Consider the following 25,665-nt stretch of genomic DNA (forward strand, 5'->3'; position numbering starts at 1 on the left):
TTTCTGAGAGGGCCTGTCGACCCTCAAAGGGTTAAGGAAATGTGTGCAATGTGGCTTAAAGTGCAAACCTTTTTTGATGAAAATCACCCTCACGCAGCTATTGCAAGCCTTGCTTGCTGGTGACTATTACACTGACAATGTTGTGAAACACTTTAGGAAAGTCATAAAGGAACGAGAGGTACAGGCCTCTATGGACAGATATGTTGTGCGACAGAGGTCCAGTGACTCTCAAGCTGGTCCTAGTGGCATTAAAAGAAGAAGGGAAGTAACCCCGGAAAAGGACTTGACACCTCAAGTCCTAATGGAAGGGGATTCCCCTTCTAAACACTAAGACCATCAACACACTCCCCTCCTTCCATCCCATCAATCATCACCAGATCTTCAATAAAGGTAAGTGTCATGTAACTGTGCATGTCTTCTTCAGTTTGTGTGCATTAAAATTAATATTTCATGTGGTAAAAAAATTTGTTTTTCATACTTTTGGGTGTCTTGCACGGATTAATTTGATTTCCATTATTTCTTACGGGGAAAATTAATTCGCAGAACGATAATTTCGCATAACATTGAGCTCTCAGGAACGGATTAATAGCGCTATGCGAGGGTCCACTGTATGTATGTATGTAATGGATCAAAGAGTACATACAATACTTTAATAATTTAATACACATGCAAACAATATAAAAATGAGATAATATTTAAATTTCTGTTCTATATCATAATCAGAAGTGCAAGAGAAGTGTACCAAAGGAATGGTACAATCAACAGATAAGAAGCCCCCTTCCCTTGTCTCACTAACTCCATACTAATGCTGCTATGGATGACCAAGATACAGTACTATCAACAGGAAAAAATGTACAGGTCGACCATCACTAATCCGGCAATCAGTTATCCGGTTCCATCAGTAATTCGGCACTAATTTTGGCTAGCATAATTTCAAATTTCATGACTCAAGAAATCGTAATGACACGATTGCAAACAAACCATATGGGGTATGGTTTGTTTGCAATCGTGTCATTACGATTTCTTGAGTCATGTTGACGGCAGTGAAGGGACTTGAGCTAGAGTTCGTCACAGCCACGCTAGCTGGAGATTCGTCTGTAAAAACTTGCATTTGTGGTCACAGAGGTGCCTGTGCTACCCTTCCTATGGTGTAGAAATATACCTAGTTGGATGAATCTTATTGTGGCTAGCTGGTCTAGTGGCTAACGCGACGGGCTGGAGTTTTGAGACTCTATGACCGCGGGTTCAATCCCGGCCGGGGGTATGGTTTGGTTCAAATTTCATCATTATGCTGACTCAAATCATTATATTGACTCGAATTTCATCATTATACTGACTCAGAAATTGTGCAGATGGCTGTAAATACACAGCAGCAAGCCAGTGGAGAAGAAAGAAGTTATGAAAATGAGGAAGATATAGTAGAAAGAGTCTCTATTGATAGGTTAATTAAGCGTATTCTAACCTAACCACTCTGTAATCTGGCAAATTCACTAATCTGGCATACTACAGGTCCCAATGATGCTGGATTAGTGATGGCCGACCTTTACCTACACACTATTTTCTTTCCCTCCTCTCTAATGATTCTGTTAATGACCAAGAAAGGTACCATCAGCAGAAGAGAGTAACCCTCTATTAACCCCACATTAATGTGGATTTGGATGAACAAGATAACAGAAAATAATTCCAACCTAGGCTAACCAGTCTATTTGATTAAGTTAGTTTTGGTAATTCTGCTTATATTTAGAGGTAGTTTAAAAGCCTCACATCTCTTTTAATTATCTAACTACTCCTCAGTGTACTTATTACACCCTTGCTTTACACTTATTTTTCACTCTTGGAAAGAGCTGTCAATGCAGATTTGGAATCAGTTTCTCCATTACAATTTGAGAAACTTTAGGCTTTCCAAGTAATTTAAATTTACTGACCAAACTGATAGGGCAGTGAAATTTCCCTGCACATAATCATAGATTTGCAATTGTGCCAATCTTTAATGGTGCCGACAAGGTGCAGGATAACACACATCTTAAAGAGTTTGACTTGGTATCTCTTTTTAAAAGCTTCAGTTATTTAGCTTATAGCAGATGCTTCTTTTTACTTGGTCACCCTACACTGGTGGGAGACAGCTGGTGTGGTAAAAAAAAAATCTAGCTTATTATTTTCTTATAAGTAATGATAGCATCACTGTTGTGTTCCTTGAAAATGAGATCTTATGACTTTATGCCAGGGTGCTTTCCTTCCTCTTAAGGGCAGTTTATAATGCGTTTCAGTTTTTATTTCTTAAATTTTTCCATGAAGGAGTACAGTAGGTGAATTTTGTCCTTGCTGAACATCACTGTTTTAATAAAAAAAAAAAAAGCACAATACTGTGACTGAAATGATACACAAATAACCCGCACATAGAAGAGAGGAGCTTACGACGACGTTTCGGTCCGACTTGGACCATTTACAAAGTCACACTAACGAGAATTGGAGCAGGACGGGTATATATAGGCAGGAAGAGGTAGTGGTGGTAGTAGTAGTAGTAGTAGTGGTGGCAGCGGCAGCAGCAGCAGCAGTAGTACCACTACCACTACTACTACTGCTGCTGTTGCTACTACTACCACTATTACTACCACCACTGCTCCAATTCTCGTTAGTGTGACTTTGTAAATGGTCCAAGTCGGACCGAAATTTCGTCGTAAGCTCCTCTCTTCTATGTGCGGGTTATTTGTGTATCAATGTTTTCAGTGTCTTACTGAAAATGCTGATTTACGTCAACCTAGAGGTTTACCATCTCCTCAATGGATGTCACTCTTGTACAGACTCTTAGTATCATCTGTAAAGGATTATACAGCACTATGATTTGTCTGTCCATGTCAAATGAGAATGTGGTTAACCGTTAAACGGTCCAAACGTATATATACGTTTTTTCAACATCTGAAAGCATGTAAAAAAAAATGTAGATCCTCTTTTTTGTTTTACATTTGAAAACGTGTAAAAAAACTTTTATCTATATTTTTTTTTGTTATATTTGAAAATATGTAAAAAAAAGTAGATCTACTTTTGTAGCACTACGAATTTGAACGTCGATCTGTTTGGACCGTTTAACCCTTTGACTGTTTTGGTCGTATATATACGTCTTGTCTTACGAGCCAGTGTTTCAGACGTATTAATACGCATAAATTCTAGCGGCTTCAAATCAAGCAGGAGAAAGCTGGTAGGCCCACATGTAAGAGAATGGGTCTGTGTGGTCAGTGTGCACCACATAAAAAAAATCCTGCAGCAAGCAGTGCATAATGAGAATGGATTAAAACGCCGATTTCGAGGTGTATTTTCATATAGTATTTATCGTTGTATTCTCGTTTTCATGGTCTCACGTGATAAAATGGAAAACATATTACAGAAATAGAGATGATTTTGATTAGTTTCACGATGAAAACGACCTTGAAACTGAGCTCAAAGTAGTGGAAATGTTCGATTTTTACCAATGTTCAGGAGTAAGCAAATCATACCACACGTCCAATACACGTTAACTGGGGAGTCTAATATTCTTTCACTAGTGCACTGATATTATTTATACCATTTTATAATAATGCAGTAGTCTGCATAACAGTAAATTTTGTATTTTTTGCATGAATAAAAAATAAAAATAGAAAGCAATTTGGTAAATGGGCGGTTTCTTGTACTCAACTCATAGAAAAAATGGAGTTCTAAAGAAATAGCTATGAGTTTGGTCAACTGGAACAATGGAATTGGCCAAAAACAGGGTTCAAAGTCGGCAAAATCGCCAATGCGTATATGTTGCCGAGACCGCTAACTTCGCGGGAGCGTAATTCCCTGAGTTTTCGATCAAATTTCGTACTTTTGGTGTCATTACCATCGGGAAAAGATTATCATTTCATAAGAAAAAATAATTTCTTTTTCCAAAAATTTTGCGACATAGAATGACAGTCAAAGGGTTAAGGGTTAAAACACTTAATCTAGACATACAAATACCTATAATGATTAAGATATAAATAGGCATCCCTATTTTACTATTAAAGTAAAACTGTCCTGATCTGGGCCCAGGTTATAGGGAAGTGACTCCCATAAGTCTTCAGGTAACTTGATTGGGGAACACCTTATTGCCTCATAATACACTGACAAGCTCTGGCTTAAAGGTACTATCAATATTACAGTGCTGTGTTGTACATAGTGTAATTATATTATTTTGCAAAATAATTTATTGTACATTTGAAAAATAGTACTGTTTACTGATTCATTCATTCTTCATGAATGATGGCCTGAGCAACCAAACTGTTGGCATCAGCCACATGCAGGTCAACAGTGGCACCACAGCCCAGCTTATCAGGCACTAACTTGAGGAACTTACCCACTTCCCTCAGGAAGACAGCTAGGAGTGTCGTAAATGCCTTTTATATACGAATGGAACGTATTGAAAAGTCTTGATGCCTTTACACTTGTCGAGTTATTTTAGTATACTCAGTGCAACAGTACGTCTCAATCGTAAGTGAAGTGGATAACTTATTTTGCACTAATCAGTTCAGGAAAAAATACTAATTGAGAACATACCAAGAAAAAATTAGAATTTCCTAGACTTTTTGTTGGAAATTAATCTATGCAGTGTATACAACTATAAAATTAAGTGTTATTTTAAGAGCAGGTTAAATCAAATATTTTGGCTATGATTGGTATTTATCACTAGCTTACAGGTATCCTTGATGTGACTAGTATAGAGTGGACCCTCCCTTTTCGTCATTAATCCGTTCCAGAGAGTCTGACGAAATTTGAAACTGATGAAGACTCCCAAAAGTATTAACAAAAAAAAATAATTTTTTTTTTAGAGATTAACCCCTTGACTGTCGCAACCCCCAATCCTGAGGTGTCTCCTGGTGTCGCAAAATTTAAAAAAAAAATTATTTTTTCTTATGAAATGATAGAGAATCTTTTCCCAGATTGTAATGACACCAAAAAAAACGAAATTTGATGGAAAACTGACAGAATTACGCTCTCGCGAAGTTAGCGACCTTGGCGATATTTACAAATCGGCAATTTCGCCCACTTTGAGCCCTATTTTCCCCTAATTCCATTGTTCCAGTCGACTAAACTCATAGCTATTTCTTTAGAACTCCGTTTTATCTATCGATTGAGTACAAGAAACTGCCCATTTACCAATTTCAACTACCCAATAACGTGGTCAGAAATTTGCAATTTGGCCAATTTCATGAAAATTAAAAAATATGACAATTTCAAAATAAGTTCCAAAATGAATAATGCAGACATTCCTGGCTCTAAAATAAAATTTTATTTGTTCATCAGTCATGTCTCCAGGCTCCTCTGATATTACTCTTGCTTTTTATTTTGAATTTTTATTCAAACAAAAAATAGAAGATTTATTATCATGCAGACTACTGCAATACTGTAATAATTGTATAAATAACATCAACCCATTCATGATTGCATATTAGAATGGCTAGTTGGACATTTATTGGACAATGATGTCATTTTATTTATTTTTGAACATCGGCAAAAATCAAACATTTCCCCTACTTTGAGCTCCATTTCCAGGTTCTTTTTATAGTAAAATCAATCAAAATCATCTCTTTTTCCATAATATGTTTTCCATTCTATCAAATGAGACCAAGAAAACGAGAATACAACCATAAATACTATAGGAAAATAGACCACAAAGTCGGCATTTTAATTAAAAAAAAAACGGTAGGAGTTTTTTTTCTCATTATGCACTGCATGCTCCAGGATTTTTTTATGTGGTGCACACTGACCACACAGACCCATTCTCTCACATGTGGGCCTACCAGCTTTCTCTTTCTTGATTTGAAGCCGCTAGAATTTATGAGTATACATGTCAAACACGGTACCTCGTAAGACGTATATATACGGCCGCGACAGTCAAAGGGTTAAATATAGATTTACAAATAGAAAAGAATGACAAATATATTATAAAGCACTAATAACATGTATAAATGAACATCTAACATCACACTTACCTTTACAGAAGACTCTTGTTGGTGTATGGAAGACAGGGAGGAGGGGAGAGGGAGGACTGATTGTTTGGAAGGGAAATCCCCTTCCATAAAGATTTTAGGTACCAAGTCCTTATCCTGGGTTACTTCACTCCATTGTTTATTAACCGTTTGACTGTCACAACCCCCAATCCTGAGGTGTCTCCTGGTGTCGCAAAATTTAAAAAAAAAAAATTATCTTTTCTTGTGAAATGATAGAGAATCTTTTCCCGATTGTAATGACACCAAAAAAACGAAATTTGATGGAAAACTGACGGAATTATGCTCTCGCGAAGTTAGCGACCTCGGTGATATTTACAAATCGGCAATTTCGCCCACTTTGAGCCCTATTTTCGGCTAATTCCGTTGTTCCAGTCGACCAAACTCATAGCTATTTCTTTAGAACTCCATTTTTTCTATCGATTGAGTACAAGAAACTGCCCATTTACTAATTTCAACTACTCAATAATGTGGTCAGAAATTTGCAATTTGGCAAATTTCACAAAAATTAAAAAATATGACAATTTCAAAATAAGGTCCAGAATGAACAATGCAGACACTCCTGGCTCTAAAATAACATTTTCTTTGTTCATCAGTCATGTCTCCAGGTCCCTCTGATATTACTCTTGCTTTCTGTTTTGAATTTTTATTCAAACAAAAAATAGAAAACTTACTATTATGCAGACTACTGCAATACTGTAATAATTGTATAAATAACATCAACCCATTCATGACTGCATATTAGAATGGCAAAAATCAAACATTTCCCCTACTTTGAGCTCCATTTCCAGGTTCTTTTTATAGTAAAATCAATCAAAATCATCTCTTTTTCCATAATATGTTTCCCATTCTATCAAATAAGACCAAGAAAACGAGAATACAACCATAAATACTCTACGAAAATAGACCACAAAGTCGGCATTTTAATTAAAAAAAATGGTCGGAGTTTTTTTTTTTCTCATTATGCACTGCATACTCCAGGATTTTTTTTATGTGGTGCACACTGACCACACAGACCCATTCTCTCACATGTGGGCCTACCAGCTTTCTCTTTCTTGATTTGAAGCCGCTAGAATTTATGAGTATATATATACGTCAAACACGGTACCTCGTAAGACGTATATATACAGCCGCGACAGTCAAAGGGTTAACCCCTTCAGGGTCCAAGGCCCAAATCTGAAGTGGTGCCCCAGTGTCCAAGAATTTAAAAAAAAAAAATTTTTATTTTTTCTTATGAAATGGTAGAGAATCTTTTTGTGAAGGCAATAAAACGAAAAGTACGAAATTTGATGGAAAATAGACGAAATTATGCTCTCGCGAATTTTGATTTGTCAGCGATATTTACGAATCGGCGATTTTGCCGACTTTGACTCCCATTTTATGCCAATTACATTATTCTAGTCAACCAAATTCTTAGCTATTTCACTAGTATTACTTCTATTCTATCGATTGAGCACAAGAAATCACCAAGTCAACTGTTTCAACTACAAAATAAAGTGATCGGAAATTGGTAATTTGGCCAATTTAACACAAAGTTCAAAATATTCCAATTTCAAAATAGGGTCCAGAATAAACAATGTAGGTATTCCTGGAACTAAACTAACATTTCCTCTGTTCATTAGTTACGTTTTGAGGCTTTACAAATAAATTCCATTTTGATTTTTTATTCACATAATGAATTTTTATTCACACCAAAAAATAGAAGACTTACTGTTATGCAATACTGTAATAATTGTATAAATATCATCACCATATTTGTGAATGCATATTAGACCCACCAGCTGGCGTGTATTAGACGTGTGAGGTCGTTTGTTTACTCTTGAATATCGGCAAAATTTTAACATTTCTGCTACTTTGAGCTCAGTTTCAAGCCATTTCCAGTGCTAAAACCAATCAAAATCATCTCTATTTCTGTAATATGTCTTCCATTCTATCAAGTGAGACCAAGAAATTGCAAATAGAACTATAAAAAACATACGAAAAAACACTGCAAAGTCGCTGTTTTAATCGAAAAATCATGATTTCAGTTTTTTTTCTCTCATTATACACAGCGTGCTGCAGGATCTGTTTTATGTGGTGCACACATACCACATAGATGTATTCTCTCATATCTAGGCCCAAATGTACCACTCACAGTTTATCAGAGTGAGCTGAGCTCATGACGTAGATCTACGGTTTGGACCCTGAACGTAAAGCCGTAGATCTACGGGACGGACCCTCAAAGGGTTAATGGCACTAGGACCAGCTTTAGAGTCATTGGACCCTTGTAGCACACAAAAGCTGTCCAAAGAGCTCTTGCAGCTCTACCATCTACTACAATCACTACCACCCTCTACCATCTACTACAATCACTACCACCCTCTACCACCATCACAACCACTACCACCCTCTACCACCATCACAACCACTACCACCCTCTACCACCATCACAACCCCCACCACCCTCTACCACCATCACAACCCCCACCACCCTCTACCACCATCACAACCCCCACCACCCTCACAACCCCCACCACCCTCCACCACCATCACAACCCCTACCACCCTCTACCACCATCACAACCCCTACCACCCTCTACCACCATCACAACCCCTACCACCCTCCACCACCATCACAACCCCTACCACCCTCTACCACCATCACAACCCCTACCACCCTCCACCACCATCACAACCCCTACCACCCTCCACCACCATCACAACCCCTACCACCCTCCACCACCATCACAACCCCTACCACCCTCTACCACCATCACAACCCCTACCACCATCACAACCACTACCACCCTCTACCACCATCACAACAACTACCACCCTCCACCACCATCACAACCCCTACCACCATCACAACCCCCACCACCCTCTACCACCATCACAACCCCCACCACCCTCTACCACCATCACAACCCCCACCACCCTCTACCATCATCACAACCCCCACCACCCTTTACCACCATCACAACCCCCACCACCCTCTACCACCATCACAACCCCCACCTCCCTCTACCACCATCACAACCCCCACCACCATCACAACCCCCACCACCCTCTATCACTATCACAACCCCTACCACCCTCTACCACCATCACCCCACCACCCTCTACCACCATCACAACCCCCACCACCCTCTACCACCATCACAACCCCCACCACTCTCTACCACCATCACAACCCCCACCACTCTCTACCACCATCACAACCCCCACCACCCTCTACCATCACAACTCCCACCACCCTCTACCACCATTACAACCACTACCACCCTCTACCACCATCACAACCACTACCACCCTCTACCACCACTTTTGTATTTTTCTACAATCTTTTTCTTTAATTCCATTGTGTCTCACCTTCTTTACCAAAGGACTGGCACTAGCAGCTTTCTTTGGGCCCATGGTGGCTTATTTAGCAGTCACACAGATTAAACAAGTGCAAAAAACCATGAATTATTATGAAATGTTTCCTATGACCTCGTAGGATAATGTTCACTCACCGAGAAACAAAGCGACACTGCCTCAGAATGTGTGTGTGGGAGGTTGTGTGCATGCGGGCACACTCAGACACGTTCCGTAGCACTGACGAGAACGGAGGAAATTAACAAAAACTGAGCCAATATTTTTACAAAAAAAGTCAGCAATAACTGAAATTCGTGAAAAAAGAGCCCAACAAAAAGGGAGGGGCCACTGTAGTTGTTTTAAGATAAGTTGTAGGATAGCAAGATGAATAATAGTAGTAAACAGGAATGGGTAAAATAATGGCAATTCATCAAATTATTAATTTTTCAACAAATTTTCATGACTTTTATACTTAGTCATAAAGTAACAATGAAAAAATTTATTCTCAGTAGATATCAAAACACTAGTTATGTGTCTAATAGTAATTGGTAAATAAAATGTATTTAGTATGTGTACGGATATCATGGCTCTCCATGGAGTGTGACTTTATACTTAGGCATGCGTGTGCAGAAAAATTATAAAAAAAATGGCAATACAGTAATCACTTTTTATAAGGTTTATAATTATTTGTAGTAAATATTTGGAAATACTGTCTCAAAATGCTCTCCCAAACTCATTCTCAGGGTCAAAAAAAATTCAGGAAAAAAAAAATTTTCTTTTTGAAATGATAGTGAATCTTTTTCCCATCGTAATGACACCAAACATATGAAATTTGATGGAAAACTCACGGAATCATGCTCTCACAAAGTTAGCTGTCTCAATGATATTTATGCATCAGTGATTTTGCCCACTTCGGGCCCTATTTTCAGCCAATTCCAATGTTCCAGTCTACTAAAATTGTAGCTATTTCGCTAGAACTCCATTTGTTCTAACGACCGAGTACAAGAAATTGCCCATTTACCAATTTCAACTACCCAATAGAGTGGTCAAATTTGGCCAATTTCATGCCAATTTCAAAATAGGATCCAGAATAAACAAGAGACATTCCTGGCACTAAAATAACATTTTATCCGTTCATTAATCACGTCTCCAGGTCCTTCTTACATTACTTTTGCTTTCCATTTTTAATTTTTATTCTCAAAAAAATGGATGATTTACTGTTATGTATAGTACTGCATCATTCTAAAAACAGTATAAATAATATCAGCACACTTGCGAGAGAATATCAGACTCACCAGTTGATATATACTGGGCGCATGGCATGATTTGTTTACTCTTGAACATAGGCAAAAATCAAACATTTTCGCTAATTTGAGCTCAATTTTAAGGTACTAAAAATCGTGAAACCAATAACAATCATGTCTATTTCTGTAATATATCTTCCATTCTATCAAATGAGACCAAGAAAACGAGAATACAACCATAAATACCATACAAAAATACATTGCAAAGTTGCTGTTTTAAACCAAAAACACAGTTGGAGTTTTTTTTTTTGCTCATTATGCACTGTGTGCTGCAGAATTATTTTTATACTGCACACACTGACTACACAAACCCATTCTTTCATATGTAGGTCTACCAGCTTTCTCTCGCTAGATTTGAAGGCGCTAGAATTCACGTGTACTAGTACGGCACCAACCCTGGCACGCAAGCCATACTAGTATGGCATCAACCCTTAAAGGGTTAAAGTTATGTACTATACAGTACATGATGATGGTACCATTCACCAACTTAATGAAATATGACTAGATAATTCAAGAGAATATACGTTCTTACCGCTAGTGCCCCAAACGTAAATATACGTTTTATTTTTCCTGCTTCCAAATTTGGCAGGATTGGCCTGAAAAGCCTGGTCAGCACAGAATGGGTCTTAACACTTGGTGTGCACCATATTAAAAAAATCTGGGACCACTTCGTACCTTGTGGGCGTGCCAGTTATATTGAGCGCCAGCTGGAACAAACAGTGAGGCAAACACCAAGGATTCACTGATGTAATGTCATATTAACACTCCCTTTTTAAGAGGAAAGTGATGTTAACCCCAAGTTTAGGGTATGTATCTGTCTCTGTCTATTTCTATCTCTGTCTGTCTGTGTCTGTCTCACAGGTACACACAAATACAATTACATATACATAGTGTAAATTACCTAGGATAACCTAAAAAATCCGAAGTGCTATACTGTGCTTGTAGATATAATGCATAAGGATACCTGTTGGTTCACAGTGGCTCTCTGAGAAAGACAGAGACGAGCAGAGACGGAAAGAGACAAGCAGACAGAGAAATAAGACAGAGACAGATAATCAGAGATAAGAGCTCATCAAATGTCATCCTTATCTATGCACCCTCGCTGGAGCCCATCAAATGTCATCTCATATCTGATCTTATCACTGCCCTCGGATGCTTGTCACTGAACACTTGTCTTACACATTGCTTCAAGTGAATTTCTTTCTTCTTCCTCCTCCTCCTTCCTTCTTCTTCTATACTTCCGTGTATCCAAAACATTACTGGGACCTATAAATACTTTGTATATATTCCTAAACAATAGTAAATGGCCAAGGCAGGTGTAAATGTCCACCTGTCAATATGTTTGTGACAATTTGGGTACAATTTCGGTACCTAATATTAGTGTTAAAACAAAGATTGGTTATGAAATGACAAGTACTACATTAAATTGTTATTATCAAACATAAAAATTATATAAAATAATATAAAAATGAGAAAAAAAATGGCATATTAGCAACACTTCTGCAAGCGGCAGGACTCTATGTTGCCGTCAGGTGAGCATTAAGTGCCAACTTTGCAGCCTCGTATCTCAGTAAGTACTGACCCTAATTTTTTTTATTTTAATCCTGTAACACTTAGAAAAATGTGCTCTTTATTTTCATAAAAAAAAATTTTTTTTTTTTATTTTTCAAAATATCAGGGGCACTGGGGTAGTGAACGTATATATACGTTTGGACTGTTTACGGGTTAAGTTACAACAAAAAATAATAGTAATAATAATAATAATAATAATAATAATAATAATAATAATAATAATAATAATAATATGCATGATGATGAACGAGAGCCAGTTGATAAATTGTGGGAACTGGTCATTTTCCATAGGTCAGTATTTGGCCCCAATAAAGTATGTCCCCTAGAAAGTATGCTACAGGTCCGCCATTACAAATCCGGCAATCAGTTATTCAGTTCCTTCAGTTATTCGGCACTAATTTTGGCTAGCATAATTTCAAATTTCCAGGGTCACCACACCAACCTACTGGTACTGTTTGGTGGTGCTACTTGCTGCATAAGTCATTCCAATTTCTTTTTCTCCATTTATTGTTTTAACCTGCTTACTTTTAGCCCTAGTCATGGTTCCAGTGAATAAAAGAAATGCTTCTCATTATGTAAAGCACCTACACAGTACATCATCCATTAACGATAAGGTGGCTTTGAAGCCACTGTCAGCTGCCATGAGCTCAGTCTCATGAAGCAGAATATGCTTTATTATTATGCTAATATCAACACTACAGCTTATTTGCCTATCACAATTGATCTTATATGACATAAGAAACAATATAAATAACATAAAACATGTTACATATTCCAGAATGAATAATATTTGGCATAACACCGAGCAGTTCGACAGTTATGAAGAGGATATGGTATACAAATACCATTCTCCTATCCCTGTCTTGGTGGCTTATATTAGAGAAAATGGAGTAAAGCACAGGGCTAACTGTGATATACACTCGTACTGCACCATAAACCTGAAACAAAAAAGTTATTTTCTCTATATAGATTATCACACATAGCAGCATATGTGTAGAGAACCTAAGATAACCCCAAAAAAAGTCAACGTGGCTTATTTTTAGTACCTGGCTTGGGTTAGCCATATATGATTTTTGGTAAATATTCGATTCCCAACCAGGGTAGAAACATTAGGTGTGTTTCTTTACACATGTTGTCTATGTTTACCCATCAGTAAATGGGTACCTGGGTGTTAGCCGACTAGTGTGGGTGTTATCCTGGGACACTGACCTAATTTTCTTGAAATACTCAGCATAACAAGCGGCTTTCTATACAGTATTATGTCACTGATATCAGCTAGGCCTGTATACCTTGTACATGTACGTGTAGTAAATATATTATTATTACATATATTATTATTATTTTCTCAGATGTTTGTTGAGTTATCGTATTCAAACTTGGGCAATGTATGATGGAAAGATACTTCTTCACGTACACCAAAAATGAAAGAAATCAGACCATAAATAGTGGAGTTCACTTCTCAGCCATTAGCGGCCACTTAGTGGTATATTTCTGTATGGTTGTTATGGTTATATTCTTATTTTTTCGGTCTCATTTGATAGAATGAAAGATATATTACAGAAATAGATATTTTGATTGCTTTCCATGACGAAAAGTACCTTGAAATTGCGCTCACAGTAGTGAAAATGTTCTATTCTTTAGCGAAGCTCAAGAGTAAACAAATGACGCCACCGTCCAATACCTGTCCGCCTGCCAGTCCAAATTCCAATACGGAGTCAAGAATGGATTGACATTATTTATACAATTATTATAATAATGCAGCAGTCTGCATAACAGTAAATCTTCTATTTTTTTTTTGTGAATAAAAATTCCAAATGAAAAGCAAGAGTAATATAAGAGGGGCCTGTAGCCGTGACTAATGAACAGAGAAAATGTTATTTTAGTGCCAGGAATGTCTGCACTGTTTATTCTGGACCCTATTTTGAAATTGGCATCTGTTGAAATTCGTGTGAAATCGGTCAAATTGCCAATTTCTGACCACTTTATTGGGTAGTTGAAATAAGTGAATGGGCGGTTTCTTGTACTCAGTTGACATACTAGTAGTATGTAAGTTTATTCAGGTATACACAAATACAGTTACATAGATTATCATACATAGCAGTGTATGTACAGTGGACCCCCGCATGCCGTTGGCATCACATAACATTAAATCCACATACCGATACATTTTATCGCTAAGATTTTGCCTCGCATACCGCTAGAAAACCCGCTCAACGCTATTCGTCCGAGACGCGTCTAATGTGCGGCCTGAGCCAGCCTCACATGTTCTGCCAGTGGCATTGTTTACCAGCCATCCTCCACGGTAACATCCAAGCATACAATCGGAACATTTCGTATTATTACAGTGTTTTTGGTGATTTTATCTGCAAAATAAGTGACCATGGGCCCCAAGAAAGCTTCTAGTGCCAACCCTTCAGGAATAAAGGTGAGAATTACTATAGAGATGAAGAAAGAGATCATTGCTAAGTATGAAAGTGGAGTGCATGTCTCCGAGCAGGCCAGCTTGTATAGTAAACCCCAATCAACCATCGCTACTCTTGTGTCCAAGAAAACGGAAATCAAGGAAGCTGTTCTTGCCAAAGGTTCAACTGTGTTTTCGAAACAGAGGTTGCAAGTGATAGAAGATGTTGAGAGACTCTTATTGGTGTGGATAAATGAAAAACAGATAGCAGGAGATAGCATCTCTCAAGTGATCATAAGTGAAAAGGCTAGGAGGTTGCATGAGGATTTAATTAAAAAAATGCCTGCAACTAGTGATGATGTGAGTGAATTTAAGGCCAGCAAATGTTGGTTTGAGAGATTTAAGAAGCGCAGTGGCATACATAGTGTGATAAGGCATGGTGAGGCTGCCAGTTCGGACCACAAAGCAGCTGAAAAATATGTGCAGAATTCAAGGAGTACATAGACAGTGAAGGACTGAAACCTGAACAAGTGTTTAATTGTGATGAAACAGGCCTGTTTTGGAAGAAAATGCCAAGCAGGACCTACATTACTGAGGAGGAAAAGGCACTCCCAGGACATTAGCCTATGAAAGACAGGCTTACTCTTCTCATGTGTTCCAATGCTAGTGATGATTGCAAAGTGAAGCCTGTATTAGTGTATCACTCTGAAACTCCCAGAGCGTTCAGGCAAAAGAATATTCTCAAGGCTAATTTGTGTGTGCTGTGGAGGGCAAACAGTAAGGCATGGGTCACTAGGGACTTTTTCTATGACTGGTTACACTAAGCATTTGCCCCCAATGTGAAAAATTACCTAACTGAAAAGAAATTAGACCTTAAGTGCCTCCTGGTGTTAGACAATGCCCCTGGTCATCCTACAGATGTGGCAGAGTGACTTTGTGGGGACATGAGCTTCATTAAAGTGAAGTTTTTGCCTCCTAATATCACTCCTCTCCTGCAGCCCATGGACCAGCAGGTTATTGCAAACTTCAAAAAACTGTACACAAAAGCTCTGTTTGAAAGGTGCTTTGTAGTGACCTCAGAAACTCAATTGACTCTAAGAGAGTTTTGGAGAGATCACTTTAATATCCTCAATTGTGTAAACGTTATAGGTAAGGCTTGGGAGGGAGTGACTAAGAGGACCTTGAACTCTGCTTGGAAGAAATTGTGGCCAGAATGTGTAGACCAAAGGGATTTTGAAGGGTTTGAGGCTAACCCTGGGAATCCTATGCCAGTTGAGGAATCCATTGTGGCATTGGGAAAGTCCTTGGGGTTGGAGGTTAGTGGGGATGATGTGGAAGAGTTGGTGGAGGAGGACAATGAAGAACTAACCACTGATGAGCTGCTAGATCATCTTCATCAGCATGAGGCCACACCTGAGGAAACTGCTTCGGAGGAGGGGAGAGAGAAATTGAAGAAGTTGCCTACTTCAAAGATTAAGGAAATGTGTGCAATGTGGCTTAAAGTGCAAACCTTTTTTGATGACAATCACCCTAACACAGCTATTGCAAGCCGTGCTGGTGACTATTACACTGACAATGTTGTGAACCACTTTAGGAAAGTCATAAAGGAACGGGAGGTACAGGCCTCTATGGACAGATATGTTGTGTGACAGAAGTCCAGTGACTGAAGCTGGTCCTAGTGGCATTAAAAGAAGAAGGGAAGTAACCCCGGAAAAGGACTAGACACCTCAAGTCTTAATGGAAGGGGATTCCCCTTCTAAACACTAAGACTCTCTCCTCCTCCCATCCCATCAATCATCACCAGATCTTCAATAAAGGTAAGTGTCATGTAACTGTGCATGTCTTTTTCAGTTTGTGTGTATTAAAATTAATATTTCATGTGGTAAAAAAAATTTTTTCATACTTTGGGGTGTCTTGCACGGATTAATTTGATTTCCATTATTTCTTATGGGGAAAATTCATTCGCATAACGATAATTTCGCATAACAACGAGCTCTCAGGAACGGATTAATATCGTTATGCGGGGGTCCACTGTATAGAGAACCTAGGATAACCCAGAGAAGTCAGACAAAGTGACTTATTTCCAGTACCTGGCTTGGGCTTGCCATATATGATACAGTGGACCCCCGCATACCGATTTTAATCCGTGCAAGAGGGGTCATTGTTATGCGAAATAATCGGTATGCGAATGAATTTTCCCCATAAGAAATAATGGAAATCAAATTAATCCGTGCAAGACACCCAAAAGTATGAAAAAAAATTTTTTTTTACCACATGAAATGTTAATTTTAATACACACAAACTGAAAAAGGCATGCACACTTACATGACACTTACTTTTATTGAAGATCTGGTGATGATTGATGGGATGGGAGGAGGGGAGAGAGAGTGTTAGTGTTTAGAAGGGGAATCCCCTTCCATTAAGACTTGAGGTGTCGAGTCCTTTTCTGGGGTTACTTCCCTTCTTCTTTTAATGCCACTAGGACCAGCTTCAGAGTCACTGGACTTCTTTCGCACAACATATCTGTCCATAGTGGCCTGTACCTCTCGTTCCTTTATGACTTCCCTAAAGTGTTTCACAACATTGTCAGTGTAATAATCACCAGCACGGCTTGCAATAGCTGTGTGAGGGTGATTCTCATCCATAAAGGTTTGCACTTTCAGCCACATTGCACAGATTTCCTTAATCTTTGTAGTAGGCAACTTCTTCAATTTCTCTCTCCCCTCCTCTGAACCAGTTTTCTCAGGTCTGGCCTCTTGCTCCTGAAGTTGATCTATCAGCTCATCAGTGGTTAGTTCTTCATTGTCCTCCTCCACCAACTCTTCCACATCCTCCCCACTAACCTCCAACCCCAAGGACTTTCCCAATGCCACAATGGATTCCTCAACTGGCATAATCCTCTCAGGGTTAGCCTCAAACCCTTCAAAATCCCTTTTGTCTACACATTCTGGCCACAGTTTCTTCCAAGCAGAGTTCAAGGTCTTCTTAGTCACTCCCTCCCAAGCCTTACCTATAAGGTTTACACAATTGAGGATATTAAAGTGCTCTCTCCAAAACTCTCTTAGAGTCAATTGAGTTTCTGAGGTCACTACAAAGCACCTTTCAAACAGAGCTTTTGTGTACAGTTTCTTGAAGTTTGCAATAACCTGCTGGTCCATGGGCTGCAGGAGAGGAGTGGTATTAGGAGGCAAAAACTTGATGTTAATGAATTTCATGTCCCCATAAAGTCGCTCTGCCACGTCTGTAGGATGACCAGGGGCATTGTCTAACACCAGGAGGCACTTAAGTTCTAATTTCTTTTCAGTTAGGTAATCTTTCACATTGGGGGCAAATGCATGGTGTAACCAGTCATAGAAAAAGTCCCTAGTGACCCATGCCTTACTGTTTGCCCTCCACAGCACACACAAATTCTCCTTGAGGACATTCTTTTGCCTGAACAGTCTGGGAGTTTCAGAGTGATACACTAATAAAGGCTTAACTTTGCAATCACCAGTAGCATTGGAACACATCAACAAAGTAAGCCTGTCTTTCATAGGCTTATGTCCTGGGAGTGCCTTTTCCTCCTGAGTAATGTAAGTTCTGCTTGGCATTTTCTTCCAAAACAGGCCTGTTTCATCACAATTAAACACTTGTTCAGGTTTCAGTCCTTCAGTCTCTATGTACTCCTTGAATTCATGCACATATTTTTCAGCCGCTTTGTGGTCCGAACTGGCAGCCTCACCATGCCTTATCACACTATGTATGCCACTGCGCTTCTTAAATCTCTCAAACCAACCTTTGCTGGCCTTAAATTCACTCACATCAGCACTAGTTGCAGGCATTTTTTTAATTAAATCCTCATGCAACTTCCTAGCCTTTTCGCTTATGATCGCTTGAGAGATGCTATCTCCTGCTAGCTGTTTTTCATTTATCCACACCAATAAGAGTCTCTCAACATCTTCCATCCCTTGCGATCTTTGTTTCGAAAACACAGTTAAACCTTTGGCAAGAACAGCTTCCTTGATTGCCTTTCTGGTGCCCACAATAGTAGCGATGTTTGATTGGGGTTTCTTGTACAACCTGACCAGGTCGGCGATACGCACTCCACTTTCATACTTATCAATGATCTCTCTCTTCATTTCTATTGGAATTCTCACCCTTATTGGTGTAGGGTTGGCACTAGAAGCTTTCTTGGGGCCCATGGTCACTTATTTTCCAGAAAAAGCACTGAAAACACTGTAATAATATGAAATATTCCAATTGTATGCTTGGATGTTACCGCGGAGGCTGGCTGGTAAACAATGGCACGGGCGGCACATGTGAGGCTGGCTGAGGGTGCACATTGGACGCGTCTCGGACGAAAATCGGTGAGCGGGTTTTTAAGCAGTATGCGAGGCAAAATTTTTGCGATTAAAGCAAGCGGTATGCGGATTAATCGTTATGTGGTGCCATCGGTATGCGGGGGTCCACTGTATTTGGTAAATATTTTTTTTTCTCAGTTGTTTGTTGGGCTATAACATTGAAACTTGGGCAATGTATGATGGAAAGATGCTTCTTAACGTACAACAAAAATAAAAAAGACGGACGATCAATAAGGGAGTTAACTTCTCAGCCATTAGCCGCCTCTTTACAGTATAATTTCGTATGGTTTTTATGATTGTATTCTCATTTTTTTGGACTCGTTTGATAGAATGGAAGATATATTACAGAAATAGACATGATTTTGATTGCTTTCATGACGAAAAGTACCTTGAAATTGAGCTCAAAGTAGCGGAAATGTTCAATTTTTGCCAATGTTCAATGAACTGTGTAAGTCAAGTTGGTTAATTTTATTAAGTGTATTCTAACCTAACCACTCTGTAATTCGGCAAACTCAGTAATCCGACACACTACAGGTCCCAATGATGCCGGATTTGTGATGGAAGACCTGTACCTATTCTTCCCAAAAATATGCACCTATTATACAGAGAAGTTTGCATATACAGCAGTACCTCAATTTTCGAACTTAATCCATTTCAGAAGCTCGGCCCAAACTCAATTGTTCGAAAGTCAAAGCAATATTTCCCATAAGAAATAATGTAAAGCCAATTAATCCATTCAAGGCACCCAAAAATATTAAAAATACATTTTTTAAAGAATATAGTTTTGCATTCAGAAAACAATTAGAAATACATATAAATGACTAATGAAATGGATAAATGAACATTTAACATCACTTTTACCTTTACTGAAGACTCTTATTGACTTTGCACACATTCCTTAATCACTGAAGAAATCACTTTTTTTTCAGTGTTCCTGTATTCCTAGGCATGCTATAGGCCTTCCTTGTAAGCCTATGTAAACCACACATTGTAAGCTTTTCAAGGAAATAAACATTATTTTTATTATCTAGTGCAGTTAGCATCACACACTGTTTTCTCTTATCCCAGGATAAGAGAAAACAGGGAGACATGTTCAGAGAGGTACTTATTTTATGTCGGACTGTCCTTCAAAACACTTCATATAATGACACATTTTATTCATTCTAGAGTATATTTCATGTTTCTATTTTGTTTGTAGTGTTTATGTCACATTAGATCAATTGTGAGAGATAAATAAACCATAGTGTTGATATTAGCATAATAATGAAGGATTCTTTGGCAACATAGTGGCTTATTTAGCAGTCGCACTCAATAAACAAGCACAAAAAAACAATGTATTGTGAAATGTTCTGTATGAAAACACAGAATAATGTTCACTCGACGAGAAACAAAGCCAGACTGACTCGGAACGCATGCATGCGATGCTTTGTGTGGGCGCAGGCAGGCGGACATGTCTGGTACAGCGGTTAAAACTCGAGGTACTGTACAAAACTTAAGACAAAACTTAGGCGAAAAAAGTGACCGAAACTCAAAATGGCCAAAACCTGGAGAGGCCGTTTAAGGTTCCATTGTATTAATTATGCATTTTTTCTTTTACCATTGGGCTGTCTCCCACCAGGACAGGGTTACCCTCCATGCACCAACAACACGTTCATACTATATATACTATATAGTACAGTGGACCCCCGCATAGCGATATTAATCCGTGCAAGAGAGCTCATTGTTATGCGAAATTATCGTTATGCGAATGAATTTTCCCCATAAGAAATAATGGAAATCAAATTAATCCGTGCAAGACACCCAAAAGTATGAAAAAAAAATTTTACCACATGAAATATACATTTTCCTACACACAAAGAGAAGGATACATGCACAATAGTAGAGTAGTACATGCACAATATATATTGTGCATGTACTACTCTACTAAATGAAGAATAAATGACACTTACCTTTATTGAAGATGCAGCAATGACTGATGAGACACTGTGTCCTGGGAGTGCCTTTTCCTCCTGAGTACTGTAGGTCCTGTTTGGCATTTTCTTCCAGAACAGGCCTTATCACACTGTGTATGCCACTACGATTCTTAAATCTCTCAAACCAACCTTTGCTGGCTTTAAATTCACCAATATGAGCACTAGTTCCAGGCATTTTTCCCTGTTCACCTGGGTGTTAGTCGACTGGTGTGGGTTGCATCCTGGGAGACAAGATTAAGGACCCCAATGGAAATAAGTTAGACAGTCTTCGATGACACTGACTTTTTTGGGTTATCCTGGGTGGCAAATCCTCTGGGGTTAATTGTTTCTTGGTATTCTCAATAAGCCACACCAACAACAGTGCTACAGCAGCAGCAGCAGCTGACAGTGCTACAGCAGCAGCAGACGATGCTACAGCAGCAGCAGACGGTGCTACAGCAGCAGCAGATGGTACTACAGCAGCAGCAGACGGTACTACAGCAGCAGCAGCAGCTGACGGTGGTACAACAGCAGCAGCAGCTGACAGTGCTACAGCAGCAGCAGACGATGCTACAGCAGCAGCAGACGATGCTACAGCAGCAGCAGACGATGCTACAGCAGCAGCAGACGGTACTACAGCAGCAGCAGCTGACGGTGGTACAACAGCAGCAGCAGCTGACAGTGCTACAGCAGCAGCAGCTGACAGTGCTACAGCAGCAGCAGACGATGCTACAGCAGCAGCAGACGGTACTACAGCAGCAGCAGATGGTACTACAGCAGCAGCAGCTGACGGTGGTACAACAGCAGCAGCAGCTGACAGTGCTACAGCAGCAGCAGACGATGCTACAGCAGCAGCAGACGATGCTACAGCAGCAGCAGACGATGCTACAGCAGCAGCAGACGATGCTACAGCAGCAGCAGACGGTACTACAGCAGCAGCAGATGGTACTACAGCAGCAGCAGCAGCAGCTGACGGTGGTACAACAGCAGCAGCAGCTGACAGTGCTACAGCAGCAGCAGCTGACAGTGCTACAGCAGCAGCAGACGATGCTACAGCAGCAGCAGACGATGCTACAGCAGCAGCAGACGATGCTACAGCAGCAGCAGATGATGCTACAGCAGCAGCAGACGGTACTACAGCAGCAGCAGCAGCTGACGGTGGTACAACAGCAGCAGCAGCTGACAGTGCTACAGCAGCAGCAGACGATGCTACAGCAGCAGCAGACGATGCTACAGCAGCAGCAGACGGTACTACAGCACCAGCAGCAGCTGACGGTGGTACAACAGCAGCAGCAGCTGACAGTGCTACAGCAGCAGCAGACGATGCTACAGCAGCAGCAGACGATGCTACAGCAGCAGACGGTACTACAGCAGCAGCAGCAGCTGACGGTGGTACAACAGCAGCAGCAGCTGACAGTGCTACAGCAGCAGCAGACGATGCTACAGCAGCAGCAGATGATGCTACAGCAGCAGCAGATGGTACTACAGCAGCAGCAGCAGCTGACGGTGGTACAGCAGCAGCAGCAGCTGACGGTGGTACAGCAGCAGCAGCAGCTGTACCACCAATAGTAGCGATGGTTGATTGGGGTTTATTATACAACCTGGCCAGCTCGGAGACACGCACTCCACTTTCATACTTATCATTGATCTTTTTCTTCATCTCTAGAGTAATTCTCACCCTTATTGCTGTAGGGTTGGCACTAGAAGCTTTCTTGGGGCCCATGGTCACTTATTTTGCAGATAAAATCACCAAAAACACTGTAATAATACGAAATGTTCCGATTGTATGCTTGGATGTTACCGCGGAGGCTGGCTGGTAAACAATGCCACCGGCGGAACGTGTGAGCGTGGCTCAGGCCGCACATAGACGCGTCTCAGATGAACAGCGTTGAGCGGGTTTTTTAGCGGTATGCGAGGCAAAATCTTGGCGATAAAATGTAGCGGTATGCGGATTTAACGTTATGTAAGGCCAACGGTATGCGGGGGTCCACTGTATACAGTGGTACCTTGACTTACGAGTGCCCCAACTTGCAAGTTTTCCGAGTTACGAGCCGTCGCTCAGTCGATTTTTTGCTTTGAGTTGCAAGCCAAAATCCAAGTTACGAGCGAGCTTCAGATACGCCGCCACTAATTGGCAGCGTACTTGAAATCAAGTCCTACTCTGTACCCAGAGGAATGTTAGGTACTTTGTCCCATCCCACACGCTCTTCCAAGATATAACTGGAAGGATAATAATCCAACACTAATCCCAGATTGTAGTGAGGTACCTCGTCCCTTGTTTGGTTCTCGTATAAATCCGGGGAAGAGGTAACCTCCATTTCAACACTCCGAGTTTCTCCAGGAACATTAAAGAAGGCCTCCGTGATATTTACCTGCCTCATGGAGGTTCCTTCAGTAGGTGGAGCAATGATAGTGGTGGGTGGAGTAGTGAGGGTGGTGGGTGGAGTAGTGATAGTGGTGGGTGGAGTAGTGAGGGTGGTGGGTGGAGTAGTGATAGTGGTGGGTGGAGTAGTGATAGTGGTGGGTGGAGTAGTGAGGGTGGTAGGTGAAGTAGAGATGGTGGTGGGTGGAGTAGAGATGGTGGTGGGTGTAGTAGTGATTATGGTGGGTGGAGTGGTGAGGGTGGTGGGTGTAGTAGAGATGGTGGTGCATGGAGTAGTGAAGGTGGTTCTTATTTAAAAACCCGTAGCAAAAAAATTGGGGTGGTTTTTTGGGGGCTGAAACGGCTTAATGGCATTTCAATTAATTTCAATGAGGAAAATTGATTTGATATACGAGCAAATTGAGTTACGAGCTCGGTCACAGAACAAATTAAACTCGAAAGTCAAGGTACCACTGTATATATATACACATGTGTATATACTGTATATATTATATATATATATAAAAAAAATTCTGACTTGCTCATACAAGCCTGCTGCATGCTCAAGCCCCCTACAACTCAAAGCCTCCTTTACCCCCTCCCTCCAAACATTACTGGGATGACTTAACCCCCCCTCTTACCTTCCACTGCACAGTTACACACTATCATCATCCAAGCCCTCTCAACCCTTTCTATATGCCCAATCCACCTCAACAACCCCTCCTCAGCCTTCTGAATTATGCTCCTGGAGAACACATTTTTTAATTACTTCTCTGAAAGTGCATATGAATATGCATATTCTATAGCATTACAAGAGAGAAGACCATATATGTAAAACATTATAAATTAATACCAATTTGAAAGAAGATGAGAAAAAGCCAAAAAGAGGAAGAAAAAATAATAATCTTAACATAAAACCACAAAAGTTAGGGGTATACAACTATTTTTAAACCAATTATTGGTGTATGTATATATATATATATACACAGAGTATATACACAAACTAATTAAGTGCAAAATTATTTTTAATTTTATTAACTTGTTAAAAGGGAAGTGATAGAAAAAGAAAGTATACGACTAAGTGCAACCAAGGCATAAGAGTAACCTCATCCATTCTAATTTAGGAAACACTAAAATAACATATACAATATCAAAATTCTCACTATAAAAATGCAGATATTAGTTTATATCTCGAGCAACAACAAAAAAAAATCTACACTTTTTACAGTAACTTGCTGCATACTAAGCCAGTTTGGGTAGTACAATAATACCCAGAGTAATTTGTAATACCTCTTTGAATTGGTAGGCTCTATCGGTGGCTCCCACAGAGGCAAAGGTGGCTCTAAGAGCAGGAGTGAGGTGGTACATGTTAATGAAGGGAGAGGAAACCTGTGTTTCTGCTCCTTTTCCATTACACTCTCTACCACCTTTTCCAACCTCAGACCCCACAATCTGACTGGGAGGCTGCTGAAACTGTCCCACACTGCCATTGCTGCTGGCAAAGTTCTCTGCTACAGGTCCATGTGAGAAATAGTACTGGCTCTGCAGCCCCGCACCCGTAGTGCCATTGCTACTGCTTGTGCACTCAGTTGGGGGGCTACTACTGATGGTCTCTCCACAGCTCTGGGGAGGGAGCACATCCAGTGGTCGTGCTGCCTCGGACAGGTCAGGTGGCATTTTCATCACCTCTCCTGATCTCCACCCTGAAACACCATTGCTATCACTCCATGATCAACACCATCATCTATGTTATAAACATTTATTTAAGTGCAATATTTTTAGTTAATAATCTTTTATCTTTAGTATGTTTGTGCAAAAATGCCACACATTCATATTTCAATTTTCCAAAAATCATTTACCATACTACAGCTCTTTCCCAAGTTACAGATCTGCATATGTTAAGAGCAGTACATGTATTGTATTCTACATTTACAATTACCAAACCACATCATTTTTATTGAATAAGTATTATAAATACTGGGTGATTAGGCTATAATAGAAATAATACAGTATCTTGAGTGGCAGATTTCCATTAAGGTACGAATTCATAACGGTATCATTACCTTTACAGATGTAATATTTCTATTAATAATTCCAAATCTTATATCAATCTAATTTTAGAGAAAACTCTGTACATTATATATTCAAGATACAATTAGTAAGTACATATATTGTATTTGAAAGATGTAGCAACTTTAGATGATCCGGGTTTACTACTTTAATTTGCTCTTTCAATTCATTACCAATGAATCTGTGTACGTATACCATACCTGCAGATGCAATTCTGTAATCAAGTTATTATTACAACTTGCATTATTAATACATGCTTTAAGTGGAATAATCAACAATAATTTAAGAATGGTAATCAGTCTGCATTATGAATACCATCATGACAT

The 25,665-nt window shown here is 39.7% G+C and overlaps 1 protein-coding gene across 4 annotated transcripts in view; it reads right to left on the minus strand.

Moving 5' to 3' along the window:
- The window catches only part of LOC128688879 (E3 ubiquitin-protein ligase Mdm2), a 103,571-nt gene that overhangs the window by 65,643 nt on the left and 12,263 nt on the right, over positions 1–25,665 (minus strand). For all 4 annotated transcript variants that reach the window (XM_053776903.2, XM_053776902.2, XM_053776901.2 and 1 more), the window contains exon 2: positions 24,560–24,972. In XM_053776903.2, coding sequence (XP_053632878.1) covers positions 24,560–24,759 — 200 coding nt within the window. In that variant the 5' untranslated portion in view covers positions 24,760–24,972. The remainder of the gene's footprint in view (positions 1–24,559; positions 24,973–25,665) is intronic.

This window comes from Cherax quadricarinatus, chromosome 16 (genome assembly GCF_038502225.1).
Source record: "Cherax quadricarinatus isolate ZL_2023a chromosome 16, ASM3850222v1, whole genome shotgun sequence".
In the NCBI taxonomy this organism is placed as follows: Eukaryota; Metazoa; Arthropoda; class Malacostraca; order Decapoda; family Parastacidae; genus Cherax; species Cherax quadricarinatus.